This window comes from Bombina bombina, chromosome 2 (genome assembly GCF_027579735.1).
Source record: "Bombina bombina isolate aBomBom1 chromosome 2, aBomBom1.pri, whole genome shotgun sequence".
NCBI classification, from domain to species: Eukaryota; Metazoa; Chordata; class Amphibia; order Anura; family Bombinatoridae; genus Bombina; species Bombina bombina.
In genome coordinates, this window is record NC_069500.1 from 733,134,141 (window position 1) to 733,161,905 (window position 27,765).

Below are 27,765 nucleotides of genomic sequence, written 5' to 3' on the forward strand. Positions count from 1 at the left end.
CTGAAAGAACTAGATTTAGACTCCAGGGAGGAGTCAAAGGTCTGTAACAGGCTTGATCCTAACCAGAGCCTGAACAAATGCTTGAACATCTGGCACAGCTGCCAGTCGTTTGTGTAGTAAGACAGATAAAGCAGAAATCTGTCCCTTTAGAGAACTCGCAGATAATCCTTTATCAAAACCTTCTTGCAGAAAGGAAAGAATCTTAGGAATTTTTATCTTATTCCATGGGAATCCCTTGGATTCACACCAACAGATATATCTTTTCCACATTTTATGGTAAATCTTTCTAGTTACCGGTTTTCTGGCCTGAACCAGAGTATCTATCACAGAATCTGAAAACCCACGCTTTGACAGAATCAAGCGTTCAATCTCCAAGCCGTCAGCTGGAGGGAGACCAGATTTGGATGTTCGAATGGACCCTGAACAAGAAGGTCCTGTCTCAAAGGTAGCTTCCATGGTGGAACCGATGACATATTCACCAGGTCTGCATACCAAGTCCTGCGTGGCCACGCAGGAGCTATCAAGATCACCGAGGCCCTCTCCTGTTTGATCCTGGCTACCAGCCTGGGAATGAGAGGAAACAGTGGAAACACATAAGCTAGGTTGAAGGTCCAAGGTGCTACTAGTGCATCCACTAGAGTCGCCTTGGGATCCCTGGATCTTGACCCGTAGCAAGGAACCTTGAAGTTCTGACGAGACGCCATCAGATCCATGTCTGGAATGCCCCATAATTGAGTCAACTGGGCAAAGATCTCCGGGTGGAGTTCCCACTCCCCCGGATGGAAAGTCTGACGACTCAGATAATCCAATTCCCAGTTTTCCACACCTGGGATGTGGATCGCAGATAGATGGCAGGAGTGATCCTCCGCCCATTGTATTATTTTGGTCACTTCTTTCATCGCTAGGGAACTCCTTGTTCCCCCCTGATGATTGATATACGCAACAGTCGTCATGTTGTCTGATTGGAATGTTATGAATCTGGCCTTTGCAAGCTGAGGCCAAGCCCTGAGAGCATTGAATATCGCTCTTAGTTCCAGAATGTTTATCGGGAGAAGAGACTCTTCCCGAGACCATAGTCCCCGAGCTTTCAGGGATTCCCAGACTGCGCCCCAGCCCACTAGACTGGCGTCGGTCGTGACAATGACCCACTCTGGTCTGCGGAAGCTCATTCCCTGGGATAGATGGTCCAGGGTCAGCCACCAACGGAGTGACTCTCTGGTCTTCTGATCTACTTGAATCACTGGAGACAAGTCTGTATAGTCCCCATTCCACTGTTTGAGCATGCACAGTTGTAATGGTCTTAGATGAATTCGTGCAAAAGGAACTATGTCCATTGCTGCAACCATCAACCCTACTACTTCCATGCACTGAGCTATGGAGGGACGTGGAACAGAGTGAAGAACTTGACAAGTGCTTAGAAGTTTTGACTTTCTGACATCTGTCAGAAAAATCCTCATTTCTAAGGAATCTATTATTGTTCCCAAGAAGGGAACTCTTGTTGACGGAGACAGAGAACTCTTTTCTATGTTCACCTTCCATCCGTGAGATCTGAGAAAGGCCAGAACGATGTCTGTATGAGCCTTTGCTTTTGAAAGGGACGACGCTTGTATTAGAATGTCGTCCAAGTACGGTACTACTGCAATGCCCCTCGGTCTTAGAACCGCTAGAAGGGACCCGAGTACCTTTGTGAAAATCCTTGGAGCAGTGGCTAACCCGAATGGGAGGGCCACAAACTGGTAATGTTTGTCCAGAAAGGCGAACTTTAGGAACTGATGATGTTCTTTGTGGATAGGAATATGTAGGTACGCATCCTTTAGATCCACGGTAGTCATAAATTGACCTTCCTGGATAGTGGGTAGAATCGTTCGAATGGTTTCCATTTTGAACGATGGTACCCTGAGAAATTTGTTTAGGATCTTTAAATCCAGAATTGGTCTGAAGGTTCCCTCTTTTTTGGGAACTACGAACAGATTTCAGTAAAATCCCATTCCATGTTCCGTCATTGGAACAGGGTGTATCACTCCCATCTTTAACAGGTCTTCTACACAATGTAAGAACGCCTGTCTCTTTATTTGGTTTAAGGATAAGTGAGACATGTGGAACCTTCCCCTTGGGGGTAGTTCCTTTAATTCCAGAAGATAACCCTGAGAAACTATTTCTAGTGCCCAGGGATCCTGAACATCTCTTGCCCAAGCCTGAGCAAAGAGAGAGAGTCTGCCCCCTACTAGATCCGGTCCCGGATCGGGGGCTACTCCTTCATGCTGTTTTGTTAGCAGCAGCAGGCTTCTTGGCCTGCTTACCCTTGTTCCAGCCTTGCATAGGTTTCCAGGCTGGTTTGGGCTGTGAGGCATTACCCTCTTGCTTAGAGGATGCAGAATTAGAGGCGGTCCGTTCCTGAAATTGCGAAAGGAACGAAAATTAGACTTATTCTTGGCCTTGAAAGGCCTATCTTGTGGGAGGGCGTGGCCCTTTCCCCCAGTGATGTCTGAGATAATCTCTTTCAATTCTGGCCCAAAGAGAATTTTACCTTTGAAAGGGATGTTAAGCAATTTTGTCTTGGATGATACATCCGCTGACCAAGACTTAAGCCAAAGTGCTCTGCGCGCCACAATTGCAAACCCTGAATTTTTCGCCGCTAATCTAGCTAATTGCAAAGCGGCATCTAAAATAAAAGAGTTAGCCAACTTAAGTGCGTGAACTCTGTCCATAACCTCCTCATACAGAGTCTCTCTACTGAGCGACTTTTCTAGTTCCTCGAACCAGAACCACGCTGCTGTAGTGACAGGAACAATGCACGAAATGGGTTGTAGAAGATAACCCTGCTGTACAAAAATCTTTTTAAGCAAACCTTCTAATTTTTTATCCATAGGATCTTTGAAAGCACAACTATCCTCGATAGGGATAGTAGTTCGCTTGTTTAGAGTAGAAACTGCCCCCTCGACCTTAGGGACTGTCTGCCATAAGTCCTTTCTGGGGTCGACCATAGGAAATAATTTCTTAAATATAGGTGGGGGAACAAAAGGTATGCCGGGCTTCTCCCACTCCTTATTCACTATGTCCGCCACCCGCTTGGGGATAGGAAAAGCGTCGGGGTGCACCTGAACCTCTAGAAACTTGTCCATCTTGCATAATTTCTCTGGAATGACCAAGTTGTCACAACCATCCAGAGTAGATAACACCTCCTTAAGCAGTGCGCGCAGATGTTCTAATTTAAATTTGAATGTCACAACATCAGGTTCAGCTTGCTGAGAAATTTTTCCTGAATCTGAAATTTCCCCATCTGACAAAACCTCCCTCATGGCCACTTCAGATTGGTGTGAGGGTATGACAGGACAATTATCATCAGCGCCCTCCTGCTCTTCAGTGTTTAAAACAGAGCAATCATGCTTTCTCTGATATGCAGGCATTTTGGATAAAATATTTGCTATTTAGTTATCCATTACAGCCGTCAATTGTTGCATTGTAATAAGCATTGGCGCGCTAGGTGTACTAGGGGCCTCCTGCGTGGGCAAAACTGATGTAGACACAGTAGGAGATGATGTAGTATCATGTCTACTCCCCTCATCTGAGGAATCATCTTGGGCAATTACATTATCTGTGGCAGTACTGTCCTTACTTTGTTTGGGCGCTATGGCACAATTATCACACAATTTTGAGTGGGGAGACACATTGGCTTTCATACACATAGAACATAGCTTATCCGAAGGCACAGACATGTTAAACAGGCTTAAACTTGTCAATAAAGCACAAAAAACGTTTTAAAACAAAACTGTTACTGTCTCTTTAAATTTTAAACAGAGCACACTTTATTACTGAATATGTGAAAAAGTATGAAGGAATTGTTCAAAATTTACCAAAATTTCACCACAGTGTCTTAAAGCCTTAAAAGTATTGCATACCAATTTTCAGAGCTTTAACCCTTAAAATAACAGAACCAGAGCCGTTTACAAATGTAACCCCTATACAGTCCCAGCTACAGCCTTTGCTGTGACTTTACCAAGCCCAGAGGGGAATACGATACCAAATGACGCCTTCTAGAAACTTTTCCAACTACTTTCTGGTCCTCACACATGCATCTGCATGTCTTGCTCTCAAAAACAACTGTGCAGTAATGGCGCGAAAATGAGGCTCAGCCTACAACTGGGAAGGCCCTCCCTGACTGGAAAAGGTGTCTAACACAGTGCCTGTCGTTAAAAAACGTTCCCCAAGTTTATAAGTGTGAATTATCAGCATAAACATGTATAAAATGTCCAAATAAAGCAATCGATTTAGCCCATAAAAGTGTCTACCAGTTTTATAGCCCATATTAAGCCTTTTATTCTGTTTAAAACTAAGAAAATGGCTTACCGGTCCCCGTGAGGGGAAATGACAGCCTTCCAGCATTACACAGTCTTGTTAGAAATATGGCTAGTCATACCTTAAGCAGAAAAGTCTGCTAACTGTTTCCCCCAACTGAAGTTACTTCATCTCAACAGTCCTATGTGGAAACAGCAATCGATTTTAGTTACTGTCTTCTAAAATCATCTTCCTCTCACAAACAGAAATCTTCATCCTTTTCTGTTTCAGAGTAAATAGTACATACCAGCACTATTTTAAAATAACAAACTCTTGATAGTAGAATAAAAAACTACAACTAAACACCACATACTCTTAACCATCTCCGTGGCTGTGCAACGGCAAAGAGAATGACTGGGGTGGGCGGAGCCTAGGAGGGACTATATGGCCAGCTTTGCTGGGACTCTTTGCCATTTCCTGTTGGGGAAGAGATATTCCCACAAGTAAGGATGACGCCGTGGACCGGACACACCAATGTTGGAGAAACTGTATTCTTCCAAAGAAAGCTTTGTGCATACTATATCAAACCATTAAGAGTAAGTGGGTAAAGTTGGGGATCTCCAGATTTTTAGTACTTATGTCTTTGCATAATTAAGTAGAATACATAAAAGAGATGAATGTCATTTACAAGAGACCTGAGAAAGACAATGTAATAGGAGTATGCATGAATCCCCCCCATGACTTGACAAACCACTATACCCTCAATCAAAGTAGCTACCTCCTTGCAAAAAAGGTTGTATACATCTGTAAGCCTATCACATGCATGTATCATAGCACCTGTTTCTCCTCTTTCCATTCAGCCTTTAGGGCATTAGATACCATCGGGATAGCAATTTCATATTAAACTCCTGTATATTTTATGATGTAGATGATTCACCCTTTAGCTGTTCAATGTATAATTAGATCTTTCTCCTAATGTTTTGTGTATGTGGGTAATGCTTTAGGTAAGCCATTATTAGCAAACATGTTAATTAAAGGGACAGTCTAGTATAAATTAAACTTTCATTATTCAGATAGGACTTTTAATTTTAATCAACTTTCCAATTTACTTTTATCATCAAATTTGCTTTTTTCTCTTGGTATTCTTAGTTTAAACTAAACATAGGTAGGCTCATATGCTAATTTCTAAGCCTTTGAGGGCTGCCTCTTATCACATGCTTTTTAAATCTCTTTTCAACACAAAGAGACAGAAAGTACACGTGGGCTATATAGATAACACTGTGTTCAGGCACAGGGGGTTATTTAAGATTTAGCACAAAACAATGCTAAATTTAAGACAATAGATAATAAACAGTCACAGTCATGTGATCAGGGGGCTGGAAGAAGGTTCCTAGACACAAGGTTATCACAAAGGTAAAAAGTACATTAATATAACTGTGTTGGTTATGCAAAACTGGGGAATGGGTAATAAAGGGATTATCTATCTTTTAAAACAATAACAATTCAATGGTAGACTGTTCCTTTAAGGTGAGAGTGTGTTTAGTTGAAGTTGGATACGTTTTTTTTTTTTTTTTCTTTCAAATAGGTTAGCCGGCATATGAAGTTAGGTTTTACATGGGCTGCTTTTTATATAGTGCAATTGTGTATGCCAGATTGAGAATAGACCTTGTCTCACATCCTTGCACTATTGTTCAGTTTTGACCTTTCAATGCCTTTAAACCTAAAGTGTACAACTGTACACTGGTGCATTTCAGCTTGAAATAGAAGCATTTTTGCAGGATAATTCCATTAGCAAAATTGTTTCTAGTAAAAGTTATTACTGTCTTCCAGTGGCATATGCAAATATGCCTTAAGTTCCCCGTGCACCAGCAGTCAAACACCTGCCTGCTCGGAGAGTCAGCAGTGGCTTATATGACCCAAATTATGATTTTACAGGCAAAATGCACACTGCTGCCAGTTCTCTGAGCTTGAATACTGGTGCACAGACCCTCACAGCATATGTGTGTATGCTGCAGGAAAACACCAATAACGTTTACTAGAAGCATACTTGCTAATGGAAGTATATTGCACAAATGAAATGTTCCCATGTACAATTTTGAACTTTCTATCTCTTTAAGCTTACAATTAGATAATATACAGGAGTCAATGAAGAACCAGGCTAGAGAGGAATCGAAAGGTAACAGTGAGAATATAGGGCCAGAGTTCTGTTTTGAAAAGTTTTGTCCAAGTTTTAAATGTTTCTGTTATTACTACATGATATCTTCTTTCCCAAGGGGGTCTGTAAGACAGTGGTAGCCAGCGATGGAAGTCAAGGTAACGTCATGTTGCCATCTTGTTTGTGCCAGTCAATTATTCTTTGCGAGAAAATTGTTGTCTTACCATTTTGTAGGTTTGGGGCTCCTAATCCTCTCTTGTCTATTATAGTGTAGTATAAATCTTTAGACTCTGTATTTGTGCTTGTAAAAGATATATGTTTGGCATGATATGGATTTTTATTACAGAGATTTTCTTTACATGCCTTTTTATTTTCTTACACACAAGACCTCACATTGTTGAGCCCTTATAACTTTTTAATGCAATATGTTTTTTCAAATAATTTTTATTAGACAGTGCTATTATGAGTGTAAATGTATTTTTGATATGTTTTGTGCAACATTTTAGTTGAGCGTAACAGTTAACCAGAGCTCTAAATTTGTGATATCCCTACGCGTGTTAAATTCATTGCACTCAAGCAAACGTGTTTAATTTCAACCTGTTATACACATGCTACTTCCAACGCATGCAAAGAGCCGTGATAATCGCCTTTTCGCTCAAGCCCAACAGTTAGCGTGCCACTCGAAATGTAGCCCAGCAAGTGATATCAGGTTTTTTACATGCATTGGAAATAGCACGTGCTTTACAAGTTGCAAGCAATCAAATTTTACACTTGTTTAGCGAGACTGAAACCCTTGCGTAAAGGATAGTGCATTACAAAAAGTTACACTAATATATATGGGAGGAGCAGTGACGATTATACCCCACAAGTTCCCATTGCTTCAAAGCCTCCACTGCTCTACTGAAGAGACTGATATGGACTACGGCTACACCCTAGGACAAAGCAGCAGAATCTTGCACTACTTAAAAATAATAAAATCTTGCTTGAAGAATCTTCTTTCTAACACCTAAACTTTACCACTTCCTTGCTCTAACGTAGGCAAAGAGAATGACTGGGGTTGGAGGGAAGGGAGGTGATATTTAACAGCTTTGCTGTGGTGCTCTTTGCCGCCTCCTGCTGGGTAGGAGTGATATTCCCAATAGTAATTAGATGATCCGTGGATTCACCGTGTCATTAGAAAGAAATATATATTTAATAATACAAATTACATTGTTTTCTATGTGAAGAACATAGGAATGTAAAATATGCGTAACTTGCATCAGCGTTTGCGATTTAGGTCTAACGCAGTGTCGGGTTAGAGCACATGAAGAATTGCTAACTTCAATGCGCGTTATTGAAATATTAAATAAAAAATATGAATAAAAATTATTATACATGCTGTAAAACAAAACATAATTTATGTAAGAACTTACCTGATAAATTCATTTCTTTCATATTAACAAGAGTCCATGAGCTAGTGACGTATGGGATATACATTCCTACCAGGAGGGGCAAAGTTTCCCAAACCTTAAAATGCCTATAAATACACCCCTCACCACACCCACAAATCAGTTTAACGAATAGCCAAGAAGTGGGGTGATAAGAAAAAAAGTGCGAAGCATATAAAATAAGGAATTGGAATAATTGTGCTTTATACAAAAAAATCATAACCACCACAAAAAAAGGGTGGGCCTCATGGACTCTTGTTAATATGAAAGAAATGAATTTATCAGGTAAGTTCTTACATAAATTATGTTTTCTTTCATGTAATTAACAAGAGTCCATGAGCTAGTGACGTATGGGATAATGACTACCCAAGATGTGGATCTTTCCACACAAGAGTCACTAGAGAGGGAGGGATAAAATAAAGACAGCCAATTCCTGCTGAAAATAATCCACACCCAAAATAAAGTTTAACAAAAAACATAAGCAGAAGATTCAAACTGAAACCGCTGCCTGAAGAACTTTTCTACCAAAAACTGCTTCAGAAGAAGAAAATACATCAAAATGGTAGAATTTAGTAAAAGTATGCAAAGAGGACCAAGTTGCTGCTTTGCAGATCTGGTCAACCGAAGCTTCATTCCTAAACGCCCAGGAAGTAGATACTGACCTAGTAGAATGAGCTGTAATTCTTTGAGGCGGAATTTTACCCGACTCAACATAGGCAAGATGAATTAAAGATTTCAACCAAGATGCCAAAGAAATGGCAGAAGCTTTCTGGCCTTTCCTAGAACCGGAAAAGATAACAAATAGACTAGAAGTCTTACGGAAAGATTTCGTAGCTTCAACATAATATTTCAAAGCTCTAACAACATCCAAAGAATGCAATGATTTCTCCTTAGAATTCTTAGGATTAGGACATAATGAAGGAACCACAATTTCTCTACTAATGTTGTTGGAATTTACAACTTTAGGTAAAAATTCAAAAGAAGTTCGCAACACCGCCTTATCCTGATGAAAAATCAGAAAAGGAGACTCACACGAAAGAGCAGATAATTCAGAAACTCTTCTAGCAGAAGAGATGGCCAAAAGGAACAAAACTTTCCAAGAAAGTAATTTAATGTCCAATGAATGCATAGGTTCAAACGGAGGAGCTTGAAGAGCTCCCAGAACCAAATTCAAACTCCAAGGAGGAGAAATTGACTTAATGACAGGTTTTATACGAACCAAAGCTTGTACAAAACAATGAATATCAGGAAGAATAGCAATCTTTCTGTGAAAAAGAACAGAAAGAGCGGAGATTTGTCCTTTCAAAGAACTTGCGGACAAACCCTTATCTAAACCATCCTGAAGAAACTGTAAAATTCTCGGTATTCTAAAAGAATGCCAAGAAAAATGATGAGAAAGACACCAAGAAATATAAGTCTTCCAGACTCTATAATATATCTCTCGAGATACAGATTTACGAGCCTGTAACATAGTATTAATCACGGAGTCAGAGAAACCTCTATGACCAAGAATCAAGCGTTCAATCTCCATACCTTTAAATTTAAGGATTTCAGATCCGGATGGAAAAAAGGACCTTGTGACAGAAGGTCTGGTCTTAACGGAAGAGTCCATGGCTGGCAAGATGCCATCCGGACAAGATCCGCATACCAAAACCTGTGAGGCCATGCCGGAGCTATTAGCAGAACAAACGAGCATTCCCTCAGAATCTTGGAGATTACTCTTGGAAGAAGAACTAGAGGCGGAAAGATATAGGCAGGATGATACTTCCAAGGAAGTGATAATGCATCCACTGCCTCCGCCTGAGGATCCCGGGATCTGGACAGATACCTGGGAAGTTTCTTGTTTAGATGAGAGGCCATCAGATCTATCTCTGGAAGCCCCCACAATTGAACAATCTGAAGAAATACCTCTGGGTGAAGAGACCATTCGCCCGGATGCAACGTTTGGCGACTGAGATAATCCGCTTCCCAATTGTCTACACCTGGGATATGAACCGCAGAGATTAGACAGGAGCTGGATTCCGCCCAAACCAAAATTCGAGATACTTCTTTCATAGCCAGAGGACTGTGAGTCCCTCCTTGATGATTGATGTATGCCACAGTTGTGACATTGTCTGTCTGAAAACAAATGAACGATTCTCTCTTCAGAAGAGGCCAAAACTGAAGAGCTCTGAAAACTGCACGGAGTTCCAAGATATCGATCGGTAATCTCACCTCCTGAGATTCCCAAACTCCTTGTGCCGTCAGAGATCCCCACACAGCTCCCCAACCTGTGAGACTTGCATCTGTTGAAATTACAGTCCAGGTCGGAAGAACAAAAGAAGCCCCCTGAATTAAACGATGGTGATCTGTCCACCACGTTAGAGAGTGCCGAACAATCGGTTTTAAAGATATTAATTGATATATCTTCGTGTAATCCCTGCACCATTGGTTCAGCATACAGAGCTGAAGAGGTCGCATGTGAAAACGAGCAAAGGGGATCGCGTCCGATGCAGCAGTCATAAGACCTAGAATTTCCATGCATAAGGCTACCGAAGGGAATGATTGAGACTGAAGGTTTCGACAGGCTGTAATCAATTTTAGACGTCTCTTGTCTGTTAAAGACAAAGTCATGGACACTGAATCTATCTGGAAACCCAGAAAGGTTACCCTTGTTTGAGGAATCAAAGAACTTTTTGGTAAATTGATCCTCCAACCATGATCTTGAAGAAACAACACAAGTCGATTCGTATGAGACTCTGCTAAATGTAAAGACGGAGCAAGTACCAAGATATCGTCCAAATAAGGAAATACCACAATACCCTGTTCTCTGATTACAGACAGAAGGGCACCGAGAATCTTTGTGAAAATTCTTGGAGCTGTAGCAAGGCCAAACGGTAGAGCCACAAATTGGTAATGCTTGTCTAGAAAAGAGAATCTCAGGAACTGATAATGATCTGGATGAATCGGAATATGCAGATATGCATCCTGTAAATCTATTGTGGACACATAATTCCCTTGCTGAACAAAAGGCAATATAGTCCTTACAGTTACCATCTTGAACGTTGGTATCCTTACATAACGATTCAATAATTTTAGATCCAGAACTGGTCTGAAGGAATTCTCCTTCTTTGGTACAATGAAGAGATTTGAATAAAACCCCATCCCCTGTTCCGGAACTGGAACTGGCATAATTACTCCAGCCAACTCTAGATCTGAAACACAATTCAGAAATGCTTGAGCTTTCACTGGATTTACTGGGACATGGGAAAGAAAAAATCTCTTTGCAGGAGGTCTCATCTTGAAACCAATTCTGTACCCTTCTGAAACAATGTTCTGAATCCAAAGATTGTGAACAGAATTGATCCAAATTTCTTTGAAAAAACGTAACCTGCCCCCTACCAGCTGAACTGGAATGAGGGCCGTACCTTCATGAGAACTTAGAAGCAGGCTTTGCCTTTCTAGCAGGCTTGGATTTATTCCAGACTGGAGATGGTTTCCAAACTGAAACTGCTCCTGAGGACGAAGGATCAGGCTTTTGTTCTTTATTGAAACGAAAGGAACGAAAACGATTGTTAGCCCTGTTTTTACCTTTAGACTTTTTATCCTGTGGTAAAAAAGTTCCTTTCCCACCAGTAACAGTTGAAATAATAGAATCCAACTGAGAACCAAATAATTTGTTTCCCTGGAAAGAAATGGAAAGTAGAGTTGATTTAGAAGCCATATCAGCATTCCAAGTCTTAAGCCATAAAGCTCTTCTGGCTAAGATAGCCAGAGACATAAATCTAACATCAACTCTAATAATATCAAAAATGGCATCACAGATGAAATTATTAGCATGCTGGAGAAGAATAATAATATCATGAGAATCACGATTTGTTACTTGTTGCGCTAGAGTTTCCAACCAAAAAGTTGAAGCTGCAGCAACATCAGCCAATGATATAGCAGGTCTAAGAAGATTACCTGAACATAGATAAGCTTTTCTTAGAAAAGATTCAATTTTTCTATCTAAAGGATCCTTAAACGAGGTACCATCTGACGTAGGAATGGTAGTACGTTTAGCAAGGGTAGAAATAGCCCCATCAACTTTAGGGATTTTGTCCCAAAATTCTAACCTGTCAGGCGGAACAGGATATAATTGCTTAAAACGTTTAGAAGGAGTAAATGAATTACCCAATTTATCCCATTCCTTAGCAATTACTGCAGAAATAGCATTAGGAACAGGAAAGACTTCTGGAATAACCGCAGGAGCTTTAAAAACCTTATCCAAACGTATAGAATTAGTATCAAGAGGACTAGAATCCTCTATTTCTAAAGCAATTAGTACTTCTTTAAGTAAAGAGCGAATAAATTCCATCTTAAATAAATATGAAGATTTATCAGCATCAATCTCTGAGACAGAATCCTCTGAACCAGAAGAGTCCAAAGAATCAGAATGATGGTGTTCATTTAAAAATTCATCTGTAGAGAGAGAAGATTTAAAAGACTTTTTACGTTTACTAGAAGGAGAAATAACAGACAAAGCCTTCTTTATGGATTCAGAAACAAAATCTCTTATGTTATCAGGAACATTCTGCACCTTAGATGTTGAGGGAACTGCAACAGGCAATGGTACATCACTAAAGGAAATATTATCTGCTTTAACAAGTTTGTCATGACAATTATTACAAACAACAGCTGGAGGAATAGCTACCAAAAGTTTACAGCAGATACACTTAGCTTTGGTAGATCCAGCAGGCAGTGGTTTTCCTGTAGTATCTTCTGGCTCAGATGCAACGTGAGACATCTTGCAATATGTAAGAGAAAAAACAACATATAAAGCAAAATAGATCAAATTCCTTATAAGACAGTTTCAGGAATGGGAAAAAAATGCCAAACATCAAGCTTCTAGCAACCAGAAGCAAATGAAAAATGAGACTGAAATAATGTGGAGACAAAAGCGACGCCCATATTTTTTGGCGCCAAATAAGACGCCCACATTATTTGGCGCCTAAATGCTTTTGGCGCCAAAAATGACGCCACATCCGGAACGCCGACATTTTTGGCGCAAAATAACGTCAAAAATGACGCAACTTCCGGCAACACGTATGACGCCGGAAACGGAAAAGAATTTTTGCGCCAAAAAAGTCCACGCCAAGAATGACGCAATAAAATGAAGCATTTTCAGCCCCCGCGAGCCTAACAGCCCACAGGGAAAAAAGTCAAATTTTTGAGGTAAGAAAAAATATGATAATTTAAAGCATAATCCCAAATATGAAACTGACTGTCTGGAAATAAGGAAAGTTGAACATTCTGAGTCAAGGCAAATAAATGTTTGAATACATATATTTAGAACTTTATAAATAAAGTGCCCAACCATAGCTTAGAGTGTCACAGAAAATAAGACTTACTTACCCCAGGACACTCATCTACATGTTTGTAGAAAGCCAAACCAGTACTGAAACGAGAATCAGTAGAGGAAATGGTAAATATAAGAGTATATCGTCGATCTGAAAAGGGAGGTAAGAGATGAATCTCTACGACCGATAACAGAGAACCTTATGAAATAGACCCCGTAGAAGGAGATCACTGCATTCAATAGGCAATACTCTCCTCACATCCCTCTGACATTCACTGCACGCTGAGAGGAAAACCGGGCTCCAACTTGCTGCGGAGCGCATATCAACGTAGAATCTAGCACAAACTTACTTCACCACCTCCCTTGGAGGCAAAGTTTGTAAAACTGATTTGTGGGTGTGGTGAGGGGTGTATTTATAGGCATTTTATTAAGGTTTGGGAAACTTTGCCCCTCCTGGTAGGAATGTATATCCCATACGTCACTAGCTCATGGACTCTTGTTAATTACATGAAAGAAATATATATTCTATGGATTATTTACAATTTTTTTACAGTATGTATATTTTGTATTAATATATTTTAATATTTTATATTTATTATTTCAATAAAGCGCAGCTAACTAAAAATTCACCATCCCGAATCACTGAAGAGGTAATTACCACACCGGCACATCGCACTACTTGTTCAGTGAGGACCTTGAGTGCATCATAGCTGTGGAATGAGTGACAATGTTTCTTATCCCGTAAGGCGGATGTGGACAAGGAGGTGCAGATAAAAGAAGAAGTCTTTGAGAAATGTAGCCACAGTGAAGCTGTATCCTCCACCCAAGTATGAACAGCCTTCAATCCTGCTTGAGAGATAATTTCTTAAAGATTTGTGCGTATGCTTAGAGCATGTTTTATATGACTATATACTGGTATCAACCTCTGTGGATTAACCACTGCGGGAGAGATTATATTAAAGGGACAGTCCTATGGTCAAATGCTTTTGCTTGTTCGCACACTTTTTGCAAATAATGCATGGCCTACTGCAGGATTACAACTTCCTATTTGATGTTTAAGTGTTTGGCATACCCATGTTGCATGATGAACTGACAAGTTCTATACTACATTTGTACACGTAGCTGCATGGAGTTACTCATGAACTTTCTGCTTATTGCTAATTTTTCAGCTCCATACTAAGGGCTGATTTTCCCAGTTATTTAGTGCATGCTTTAAGATAGGGTCCCAGGACCTGTAGATGAGGTGGTCATAGATATATACTTTTTGTAGAAAGAAAGGGGCGCATGGCTCCAAGTAATCCAACGAGGATCACAGTACAGTCTCCGGTCACCGAAAAGTTACAACAACTTGAGAATTGGGGGCAGGCTTGCCAGAAACAGCAGTTATGAAGCAGCGGTCACAAAGACCGCTGCTCCATAACCTGTCCGCCTGCTCTGAGCAGGCGGACAGACATTGCCGGAAATCAACCCGATCGAGTACGATCGGGTTGATTGACACCTCCCTGCTGGCGGCTGATTGGCCGCGAGTCTGCAGGGGGCAGCGTTGCACCAGCAGCTCTTGTGAGCTGCTGGTGCAATGCTGAATATGGCAAGCGTATTGCTCGCCGTATTCAGCGAGGTTTGTCGGACCTGATCCGCACTGTCGGATCAGGTCCGACAGACCTTGATAACTATGGGCCTTGGGCTCAAACGAAAGGTGCAGGCTCATGTGAAGGGACCAAGCAATCCCGGCAATGAATGAAGAAAAAGGCAGCACACTTTGAATCTGCAAAAAGCGGATCTTTAATCCAGCATGTTCTTGAGAATACACAAACACAAAACAATGGAGGAGGTAAGGGGCGTGTCCTTACGCGTTTCGTGCCGTGCGGCACTTAGTCATAGGAACTAATGACTAAGTGCCGCACGGCACGAAACGCCCCTTACCTCCTCCATTGTTTTGTGTTTGTGTATTCTTAAGAACATGCTGGATTAAAGATCCGCTTTTTGGAGATTCAAAGTGTGCTGCCTTTTTCTTCCTTCATATACTTTTTGTTTTGGGGTAGGAGGTATTTTAGACTGAATATTTGTGTGATGCACTGCTTGCAAAGTGTATTTTGATAATTGAATGAGGTACTTTTGATTAACAAAAAAGAGTGCAATGTTCCCTTGCTGTATTAGGAAACGGGATTTGGGTTTCCTAGTCTTTATTCTTTTAGGACATTTTTATGCTAAAAGAAAATTCCCTTATGTGTCATATAATTTTACTTTTAGCTTTATACAGCTATGGGTTTAACCTCTTTAAAGGAGTTAAACCCATAGTTAAAGTAAACTACTGAGCAGCAGTGCACTACTGGGAGCTAGTTGGTGGCTACATACATATGTCTCATCATTGGCTCATCAGCTGTGTTCAGATAGGCCTCAGTAGTGAATTGGGACTCTGGAGCGGACTTCAATTATGTGTTCAACACTTTTTGCTGACGTTAAAAACATAGCTGTATGCAACTAATTATATAATAATAACATGCTCTAACAAATTACATAATTTTCTTTTTGTACTTTTATGTTGCTTTAAAAAACATCAGCAATATAAAGATTTCTCTTGATGTTATTCCCCCACTTATGTCTGAGTGTATATGCGTTTATGTTCATACTCCAGTGTGGTTAGAGAGGCCTTCATAGATTCACATTTCTTTTCACATAATTTGGTGTTGATAGATGTTTGCTTGATAAATTTGTCTCTCACTACATATTTATGTGCCTTCAAATTAAATCAGGTTGGGTATTCATTTTGTTTAAAACAAGTATTGACTTGACACTAAATTACTCATTTAAAATGGTACTATGTTGCAGTAAATAAAAAAATCCAATTTCCAGAAGAAAATTCTAGTCCGGGTATTAGGCCATTCGATGCCACAAGAAACTGCAGCATGGTATGACTGTGTTATAGAATGTGTATTTGCTTTTGTCTTGGGAAATTGCAAGAGATCACTAAATGTAAGCATGTTCTGATCAATATTATCGTTAATACATGATTTTGAGGGAAGAGTTTGGGAAAAACATTCTGATCTGTTGCGTACATCCATTAGTAAAAGCCTCTGAAAAATTAGCAACGTGCTCGGACGATAACCACTCAGTTTTGTTTTGCTTTTATAAAAAAATAAAAATAAAATAAAATTATATATATATATATTGGGACTTACCAAAATTGTCCATAAGTACCTGTTATACCTAAACATAGCAGAAGAAGACTTAAGAAAAATCCCTGCTTCTCAAAAATTCATTTAACAGACTAAGTAAATATTTCTCATTTATCAGTTTTAACTCTGACCGTTGTATCTATTACATACCTATATTTATATGTTAATTTTCAAAAATAGGATGTAATGATAACTCTGTACTGATATTTTTTAAACTTCTGCTAAGGAGTCCTAGTGTTTTATTTGGGTGGGGTTTGACCATTGAAACACAATTGCAGCAAACAAGGTATTAATCAGTTCGAATAACGTTCAGAGTCTGCTGATATATTATATCCATTGTTTACTTTTACAGTGCACCCTACTAAAGCATTATCATCTCTAACAAAATACTATACAAAATGACAAATACACTAAAGCTTCATTTAGACATAAAAAATAAATCGACTTAGTTAGGTAAAATGTAGTAATCCTTTAATTGTATTTTTTTTTTTAAGTAAACATGTAACAGCAACACCACAAAATATATTGACACTGTGCAAAAAGTGATTGGCACACAGGAGAAATGCAAATCAGAAGCATTAACGTTAAAATTCCACAGACTACTTTTTTTTACATAATACTTTACAAATATTTGTGCGTATCAGTAATGATACGTTATACAAATTCAGCATCATGGAGAAAAAAACCCATTAAGTATATATGAAAGTAGAACAGATATTTATAAAAAGAAATACTTATTTACTTTCAATACAGCTAATACAGATAGTATATCAATAATCAAACAATACACAATTTATTACGGAGTATAAAGCAGGTCATATTTGGCAGACAACTTGAATCTAAATTTCAAAACTAATTGTGACAATGTTATTACTGTATTAGATAATATTTAAAACACATCCAGAATGTATTGCCAAGAGATTTCATAAAAAGGTGAGATTTGCAGTGAATTCATATGAAGCACAGCAACAATTACACCATGTTGTATCCTTTTAGGTTGGTTTGGGAATTGCAGTAACATGTAAATGGCTTTGTCAAGTAACTTCCCCTAAGTAATTAAAGCGATATTAAACCCATTTTTTTTTCTTTCATGATTCAGATAGAGCATGCAATTTTAAGCAACTTTCTAATTTACTCAAATTATAAATATTTATTCGTTCTCTTGGTTTAGGAGCCGGTACAATTTTGGTTCAGAACCTTGGCTAGCGCATGCTACATTTACCCACCAATCAGCAAGCGCAACCCAGGTTCTGAACCAAAAATGGGACTGCTGCCAAGCTTACATTCTGCTTTTTCAAGTAAAGATACCAAGAGAATGAAGAAAAATGAATAGGAATAAATTAAAAAGTTGCTTAAAATTGCATGCTCTATCTGAATTATGAAAGTTTAATTTTGAGTTTAGTGTCCCTTTAAATTCTAGGCCCATGTCTTGCTACATATATAAAAATGTTGGGGTAAATGTTACTTTCCAACAAAAACTCTCTCTAATGGTGTATACATGATGACACAATGTTCTTAGACAGAAGTAACCAGAGCTAATGTAAATTTCTGCCTAGCACAGTCATGCATTCATTTATGTGGATATTCCCTGTGGTTGTCTTAAAAGAACATTTTTGAGACATAATTGTATCCCATAAAGATCTTACACATAATAAAAAGAAGAATAAAATGGCTAGATCATATTTCAGTTGTAGCCTAAACAACTAGGAAGAGCAACAAAAATCTTTAGATTCTTTAAAGGGACACAAAAGTCAAATTTGAATGCCAATTTAAACAACTTTGCAATTTACTTCTATAGTCAAATTTACTTTGTTACGTTGGTATTTTTTTTATTGAAAAAGCATACCTAAGTAAGCTCAGGAGCATGCACGTGTCCTGAGCACTCACATGGCAGTAGTGTTTGTAACAATGTTATACACTGTTGAGCAATACAGGGTAGCAGTGTTTGTAACAATGTATAACATTGTTAAAAATATTATTATTATTAACACTGTTGACATATAATGCTCAAGACTCATGCATGCGCCTGAGCCTACCCAAGTATGCTCTTCAACAAAAAATACTAAGATAAATGTTGTATCTGAATCATAAAAGCTTAATTTTGACTTTCGGATCCCTTTAATAAAGACTTTTATTTTCACTATCCGTTATTGACAACTGGAAAGTATTAAATCTACCCAAACGGATGAAGCTAACATTTTATCATGAATCTGCTATGTCTTGTTCTTTAGTTGTCATCTGAAATGTCATGACACACGCTCCTCCATCAGCTTGAAATGATTGTAGTTAAAAATGAAAAGAAAAATAATGAATTGATCACTGAATAAGATATAACAAACAAAAATGGTAATTTGCACAATATTTTAACAATTATTCATGGCTCTACAAATGAATCTGCTAAAAGCGTTTTATAAGCAGGGACACAATAGCCAATTTGATAAGTTTACTGGTATTACTCACTAAATACCTGTTGCAGTTACCTGATAATATACAGGTGTAATGGGCATTGTTGTGCAATTAAAACACAGAATAATGGAATTCAGCTGTGTAAATGGTGATGCACTTTATACATTTGGTATCACAGTATTCACGTACAAACGTGTTATAACTTCATAGTGTTAGCTGGCTCATGTAAAAATACAAAACCCAAATCCGCTCTACGGCAAAACAACTTTGCAATTTAATTCTATTATCAAATTTGCTGCTGCACAGCTGGTGATTGTTTACTATCCACATATGCCTATTTTCATTGGCTCAACACATGTTTAGTTAGGCCCCAGCAGTGCACTGCTGCTCCTGGGTGTTTTTCAACAAAGGATATGAAGTGAACAAAACAAATTTGACAATAGCAGTAAATTGGACAATTGTTTAAAATTGCATGTAGTATCCATCACACAAAGTTTAATATTTACTTTACGTCCCCTTTAAAGGGCCATTAAATATATCAGGAAATAAGCCCTGTGTTGTAAAAAATGTTTTAAATCATTTAACATGTTGTGTTCTGAGGTAGCCAATCAGTGTTCAGAATGCAGGCTTGGGTAATTTTCACCATAATTAAATGGGACATAAAACCCAAAATCTCTTATTATTCTTTGTTGAAAAGCAGGAAGGTAAGCTTAGGAGTGTGCACGTGTCTGCAGCACTATATGGCAGAATTTTTGTAACAATGTTATACATTAGCAAGAGCACTAGATGGCAGCACTATTTCCTGTCGTGTAGTGCTACAGGCATGTGCACGTTACCTAAAGACTAACATAAGAACAAAGTAAATTTGATCAAATAAGTAAATTGGAAGTACATTGGAAAGTTGTTTAAAATTGCATGCTGTTTGAATCATACGGAAATTTGGGGTTTCCTGGTATTTTAATTATTATTATTAGTATTTCAAACCTGTCCTCAGGCCTCCCTAACAGGCCACATTTTGAGGATACCTGAACTAGAGCACAGGTGAAACAACCAGCTGATTAGTAAACCTGGTTATTTTACCTGCTCACCACCAAGGTAATCCAGAAAACCTGGCCTGTTGGGGAGGCCTGAGTACAGGTTTGAAAACCAGTGGTCTACTATCTGGAGGAGTGAAACAAATAAATGTTTTAGAGGTATTTTTACTTCTATTGTCAAATTACTTAGTGTTCCAGAAAATAAGAATACAACGAGAACAAAGCAAATTTGATTATAGAAGTAAATTGAAAACTTTTTAAAAATTGTGTGCTCTGTCCGAATCACAAAAGAAATAAATTGTGTTTCATGTCCCCTTAAAGGGACATTGAACCCCAAATTTTTCTTTTGTGATTCAGACAGAGCATGCAATTTTAAGCAACTTTATAATTTACTCCTACTATCATTTTTTCTTCGCTCTCTTGCTATCTTTATTTGAAGAAGAAAAAAAAAGGCATCTAAGCTAAGGAGCCAGCCTATTTTTGGTTCAGACCCTTAACAACACTTGTTTATTGGTGGGTGAATTTATCCACCAATCAGCAAGAACAACCCAGGTTGTTCACCAAAAATGGGCCGGCATCTAAACTTACATTCTTGCTTTCCAAATAAAGATACCAAGAGAATGAAGAAAATTTGCTAATAGGAGTAAATTAGAAAGTTGCTTAAAATTGCCTGCTCTGTCTGAATCACGAAAGAAAAAATTTGGGTTCAGTGTCCCTTTAATTAAAAATTTTACAGGAAGATTCTTGTCACTACTTGGGCTGTAATAATGAACGTATCCTATTGTGTAGTGTACTTGATTATTTAGTGCAGTGTTAGACAAGTTCACTGTATTTTGTGTGCAGATTTCAGTAACAAGGCTTCACATACTTATTGGCTGAGGCATGCTGTTATCATAATAGAATTGTGGCAAGGAGCAGCTTTTATCTGCTGGTACCTTTTATAAACACCATTACATAGTATGAAAGGCGGAATTCTTTACAACGTAAAACTGCAAACTTCATACAAGCATTGTTAGAGTAGGTATTAGACTATATGGCTGAATCAGAAACCACAGATTCTGTGATTTTCTACCTTTTTTTTAAGATATTGGAATGTTTTGTGAGTTTGGTCATTATCTTTTCTTCTGATCCTAAGACACCTTGCCCTAGTGTAAAAATGCTGCTTGCCCTGTGGTCCCTAGAGAAGCAGAAAGCAAATTATGTAACCTGTCAGTGCTGCAAATCAAATAGCTGGTTTAGGCAATTTGAAGTATTTAGTAAAAAAAAAAAAAAAAAAACCCTAGGCTACCGATTTTGCCAATTGCCTCACTAGGGAGTTTAGGACAAAGCCAATTTGCTTTATTCTCTTGGAATCCTTTATTTAAGATGCAGCAATGCACTACTGGAAGCTAGCTGGACACATTGGTAAACCAATCACAAGAGGCATATATATGCAGCTCCTGAGCCTAGCTAGGTATCCATTTTAACAAAGTATGCCAAGTGAATGAAGCCACTTAGATAATACAAGTAAATTGGAAAGTTGTTTAAAATTATATTCAGTATCTGAATCATGAAAGAACATTTTTGGGTTTCACATCCCTTTAACACGTTAATCAGCTTCATCATTTTATTGTTTTTGAAATACCAGGGCCACAGCCATATTAAAGGGACATTATACACTCATTTTTTCTTTGCATAAATGTTTTGTAGATGATCTATTTATATAGCCCATAAAGTTTTTTTTTTTAAATGTATAGTTTTGCTTATTTTTGAATAACATTGCTCTGATTTTCAGACTCCTAACCAAGCCCCAAAGTTTTATGTGAATACCGTCAGCTACCTTCTCCAGCTTGCTCCTGTTTGTGTAAAGGGTCTTTTCATATGCAAAAGAAGGGGGAGGGTCTTATTTCCCACTTGCAGTGGGCTTTCCAGCTACATTTTCAACAGAGCCAAACTGACAGCTTCTAAGTAAGTTTTTAAACAGTTTTATACTGGATTTTTATATTAGTATCTGTGCATCTTATTCTTTATAGTAGTGTCTATTACATGCAGTTATATGAAAATGAGTGTATACTGTCCCTTTAAGCAACATTCAATACTGGTTATCACAGTTAGTGTGGAGCTTTTACAAAGAGAATATAGTGCGCTACCCTTTAGTTTATATTTCCACGTCACTGGATCCTCAAATGTAACATTAGCTTAATGCTAATATACTGATATTATACAACTGTGTGCACTGAGCACACTAAAAAAATGATTTCTGTTCTATGCAAGAATAAACCTAAAGGCACAATGAGCTGATTAATGATAAAAGAAAACAATAGAACAATAGAGATGAAATTTATATACAGACATTACTTTTCAGGGTTTGTGTTTCTTCTCAGTTGAAGAACAAACTGTGCTAAGAGCAGACACCTTACAAATATAGGTCAGATTCCATGGGCAAACTGAAAAATTAATGTCAAACAGGTTTGGTATTCAAATTTGAATTAAGAGACGCAGGGGCATGTTGATTCTGAAGCTGTGAACTTAAACACAGGGAGACATATTACAGTCTAAGAAACTACACGTTGCAGAGGATTGCTTGGCAGACGGCCTTAGTGTACGCTACTGATTCTGCCAGCTGGGAAATCAGAAGCTCAGCATATTGGCATCCATATGACACTGAGAAATATTGACAAATTTGATACAATTTAAAGAAGCTAAAAATCAGGATCCATCCTGCAAAATTTGAGGCAAAACACAGACTAATAATGTAGTATATACATCATATATATGATGATTATTCTTCTATCCACCTTAACAGTCACTTAAAAATGATCTTAAAACATGTAAACATAATGAAACAGCTCTAAAGATACTCAATGGACGTAATCCAGTTGGCATACAATGTTATAATTAAACAACCAAAGTATACACAATATACAAACAAGTTCTTCATATACTCTTCAGGAGATCCCAATTAGACAGAGCCTCATTCTCTTGCATTTCTTTGCAACGAGAATGCACAGAACCAGAGTATGTAGGAGACTTGTTCGCTTTGTCATCTTTAATATTTTAACTACTGCTGGGTATGTTAATCAAAAGGGTTATGTACTTTTGCATGAAATAATATATATATATAAAATATGTTATTCTGTGAGACTGATGCCTAAAATAAATTGGTGCTCAATAAAAGCAGAAAACATTACAGCATGTATCCTGAAAAGTTATATTGCCTGTTTGATAAACATATAGTTTTCCATAGCAGTAAGTATCTTTCTGCCATCCATAAATATGAAAATCATGTCTGTCCCTGGATTATCTTTCTTCCTCGCTCCCAAACACACACACTTTTACACAAGCACTAACTTACACACTTTTCACACTCACACCCTTATACAATCCTACAGAAAGCGTTTAAAACACACTTGTTTAGCAGAGTAAGCCAATCAGATCAACTCTCTGCAGGAAAAAACTAATTCCAAATTAACCAGAGCATTTTAGTGTCTACACCCTAACATACTGTTGAATTTACAAACATACCCCTGCTTTATATATTATAAAGGGTGAAAAAAAAATCTGCTACTACACTGAAAATGAAATAGACCTCAAAGCATAAAAACACCAGGTATTTTATAATCCTGGCATTGAAAAATCTTTTTGCTCTGTTTCCATTGCTGAATCACAGGGAAACAGAAAAGCATGGGAGCTAGCAATGAATGATACAAGTGTAGAATATTAGTAACCATCAACAAGAGAAAAATACATAACCTGCCACATTCCAGTATTCTAATTACAGAAGTGGAAAAGAATACTGACCTCTAAGCCTACAGTAAATCCTCTCACAATACCTTGCTGCTATCCATCTTTGCAATTTCCAAGAAACACAAAAACAAAACAAAACAGTCCTACAAACAGCAGTCACTTAGTTTACCATGTTATTTGGAAACAGTCAAAAACTTTCAATATAATCATTTGAATCAAAGTGTCTTTCCTGGTGTGCGCAAAACGTCTTGCGCTTTGTAAAACACTTAGCAAACTGAGTTATCTGCAGATTACTGTTAAATGTGATTTGGACCAAACATTTGCATCAGGCAACGTCAGCTGGTCGTCATGGAACCACCGTGGTGTCCAGAAGAGATGAGTTATAGGATGGTGCATGGCTTTTTATCTTTAAATGGATTCTCTGAGGTGGGAACCCCAACCAGCAAAGGGTCATTCTTGGTGTTCTGCTCACAGTAGTTCATAAGGTCAGCGGCAGCTTTTGAGACCTGAAAGTTACCAACATTTAAAGGAAAATTAATAATGGAAGTAAATATTTTTTTTAATTGCATGCTGTATCTGAATAAATAAAGTCTTATATTGTGAGAATGTACAGTTTCTCACGGAATATTATTAATATTATTATTAATAGTTTTAATTATGCAAATATACAACAAATAAAAATATTAACGCCATATTTACGAAACATAACACATTTAAATAACTAAATCTATTTTACCTTCCATAGGGGTATTAAAAGCTTATTTTGAGCAAATCTAAGTATAGGTTCTCCAAAAGCCTGTAGGCTCCTAACACACATGTACATCTGATATAACACACAATGCAAGTTTCATTACTTCCAAGAAAAGGGAGAAGGAGAAAGAAAAAACTAAATTTATGCTTACCTGATAAATTGATTTCTTCTATGGTAAGACGAGTCCACGGATTCATCCTTTACTTGTGGGATATTATCCTTCCCTACAGGAAGTGGCAAAGAGCACCACAGCAGAGCTGTCTATATAGCTCCTCCCTTAGCTCCACCCCCCAGTCATTCGACCGAAGGTACAGGAAGAAAAAGGAGAAACTACAAGGTGCAGAGGTGACTACGTTTAAATAAAAAAAAATTATAATCGGTCTTAAAATGACAGGGCGGGCCGTGGACTCGTCTTACCATAGAAGAAATCAATTTTTCAGGTAAGCATACATTTAGTTTTCTTCTATAAAGGTAAGACGAGTCCACGGATTCATCCTTTACTTGTGGGATACAATACCAAAGCTACAGCACACGGATGAACGGGAGGGACAAGACAGATGGTTAAACAGAAGGCACCACACTGCTTGAAGAACTTTTCTCCCAAAAATAGCCTCCGAAGAAGCAAAGGTATCAAATTTGTAAAATTTGGAAAAGGTATGAAGCGAAGACCAAGTCGCAGCCCTACAAATCTGTTCAACAGAAGCATCATTTTTAAAAGCCCATGTGGAAGCCACCGCTCTAGTAGAGTGAGCTGTAATCCTTTCAGGAGGCTGCTGACCAGCAGTCTCGTATGCCAAACGGATGATGCTTTTCAGCCAAAAAGAAAGAGAGGTAGCCGTAGCTTTTTGACCTCTACGGCTTCCAGAATAGACAACAAACAAAGAAGATGTTTGACGGAAATCGTTGGTCGCTTGCAAGAAAAACTTTAAAGCACGAACCACGTCCAAGTTGTGCAACAGACGCACCTTCTTAGAGGAAGGATTAGGAGACAGAGAAGGAACAACAATTTCCTTATTGATATTCCTATTAGTAACAACCTTGGGAAGGAATCCAGGTTTGGTATGCAAAACCACCTTATCAGCATGGAAAACAAGATAAGGCGAGTCGAATTACAATGCAGATAATTCAGAAACTCTTCGAGCCGAAGAGATAGCAACTAAAAACAGAACTTTCCAAGATATAAGCTTAATATCTATGGAATGCATAGGTTCAAACGGAACCCCTTGAAGAACTTTAAGAACTAAATTCAAACTCCATGGCGGAGCAACAGGTTTAAACACAGGCTTGATTCTAACTAAAGCCTGACAGAACGACTGAACGTCTGGAACATCTGCCAGACGCTTGTGCAGTAGAATTGATAAAGCAGATATCTGTCCCTTTAAGGAACTAGGTGATAGCCCCTTCTCCAATCCTTCTTGGAGAAAGGACAAAATACTAGGAATCCTGATCTTACTCCATGAGTAGCCTTTGGATTCGCACCAATAAAGATATTTACGCCATATCTTATGATAAATTTTCCTGGTGACAGGCTTTCGAGCCTGAATCAAGGTATCTATGATCGACTCAGAAAAACCCCGCTTGGATAAAATCAAGCGTTCAATCTTCAAACAGTCAGCCGCAGAGAAACTAGATTTGGATGCTGGAACGGACCTTGAATCAGAAGGTCCTGTCTCAGTGGCAGAGTCCATGGTGGAAGAGATGACATGTCCACCAGGTCTGCATACCAAGTCCTGCGTGGCCACGCAGGTGCTATCAAAATCACTGAAGCTCTCTCCTGTTTGAGTCTGGCAATTAAACAAGGAAGGAGAGGAAATGGTGGAAACACATAAGCCAGGTTGAACGACCAGGGTACTGCTAGAGCATCTATCAGTACTGCCTGAGGATCCCTTGACCTGGACCCGTAACAAGGAAGTTTGGCGTTCTGACGAGACGCCACCAGTTCCCACTCCCCCGGATGAAAAGTCTGATGACTTAGAAAATCCGCTTCCCAGTTCTCCACTCCTGGGATATAGATTGCTGATAGATGGCAAGAGTGAGTCTCTGCCTATCGAATTATTTTGGTAACCTCCATCATCGCTAGAGAACTCTTTGTTCCCCCCTGATGATTGATATATGCTACAGTCGTAATATTGTTCGACTGTAATCTTATGAATCTGGCCGAAGCCAACTGAGGCCACGCCTGAAGCGCGTTGTATATCGCTCTCAGTTCTAGAATATTTATCGGGAGGAGAGCCTCCTCCTGAGTCCACAAACCCTGTGCTTTCAGGAAATTCCAGACTGCACCCCAGCCCAATAGGCTGGCGTCCGTCGTCACTATGACCCACGCTGGCCTGCGGAAACACATTCCCTGGGACAGATGATCCTGTGACAACCACCAAAGAAGAGAGTCTCTGGTCTCTTGATCCATATTTATCTGAGGAGATAAATCTGCATAATCCCCATTCCACTGTTTGAGCATGCATAGTTGCAGTGGTCTGAGATGCAAGCGAGCAAACGGAACTATGTCCATTGCCGCTACCATTAGTCCGATTACCTCCATACACTGAGCCACTGACGGCCGAGGAATGGATTGAAGAGCTTGGCAGGTGGTTAAAATCTTTGATTTCCTGACCTTCATCAGAAAAATTTTCATGTCCACCGAATCTATCAGAGTTCACAGGAATGGAACTCTTATGAGAGGGATAAGTGAACTCTTTTTTACGTTCACCTTCCACCCGTGAGATCTTAGAAAAGCTAACACGATGTCCATGTGAGACTTGGCTATTTGGTAAGTCAACGCCTGAATTAAGATATCGTCCAGATAAGGCGCCACTGCTATGCCCCGCGGCCTTAGAACCGCCAGAAGGGACCCTATCACCTTTGTGAAAATTCTGGGAGCTGTGGCCAGCCCGAAGGGAAGAGCCACAAACTGGTAATGCTTGTCCAGAAAGGCAAATCTGAGGAACTGGTGATGATCTTTGTGGATAGGAATGTGTAGATACGCATCCTTTAAGTCCACGGTGGTCATATATTGACCCTCCTGGATCATTGGCAAAATAGTCCGAATGGTCTCCATCTTGAAGGATGGGACTCTAAGGAATTTGTTTAGGATCTTGAGATCCAAAATTTGTCTGAAAGTTCCCTCTTTTTTGGGAACCACAAACAGATTGAAGTAGAACCCTTGCCCCTGTTCTGTTTCCGGAATTGGGCAGATCACTCCCATGGAATATAGGCCTTCTACACAGCGTAAGAACGCCTCTCTTTTTGTCTGGTTTACAGACAATTGAGAAAGATGGAATCTCCCCCTTGGGGGAGAATCTTTGAAATCTAGAAGATACCCCTGGGTTACGATTTCTAAAGCCCAGGAGTCCTGAACGTCTCTTGCCCAAGCCTGAGCGAAGAGAGAAAGTCTGTTCCCTACTAGATCCGGTCCCGGATCGGGGGCTACACCTTCATGCTGTCTTGGTGGCAGCAGCGGGCTTCTTGGCTTGTTTACCCTTGTTCCAAGTCTGGTTAGGT

The 27,765-nt window shown here is 39.0% G+C and overlaps 1 protein-coding gene across 7 annotated transcripts in view; it reads right to left on the minus strand.

The window, feature by feature from the left end:
* Nucleotides 1-16,799: 16,799 nt before the first annotated feature.
* Nucleotides 16,800-27,765, minus strand: part of GNG7 (G protein subunit gamma 7) — a 146,910-nt gene continuing 135,944 nt past the window's right edge. For all 7 annotated transcript variants that reach the window (XM_053702756.1, XM_053702758.1, XM_053702757.1 and 4 more), the window contains one exon: nucleotides 16,800-24,022. In XM_053702756.1, the coding sequence (XP_053558731.1) occupies nucleotides 23,897-24,022 (126 nt within the window). In that variant the 3' untranslated portion in view covers nucleotides 16,800-23,896. The remainder of the gene's footprint in view (nucleotides 24,023-27,765) is intronic.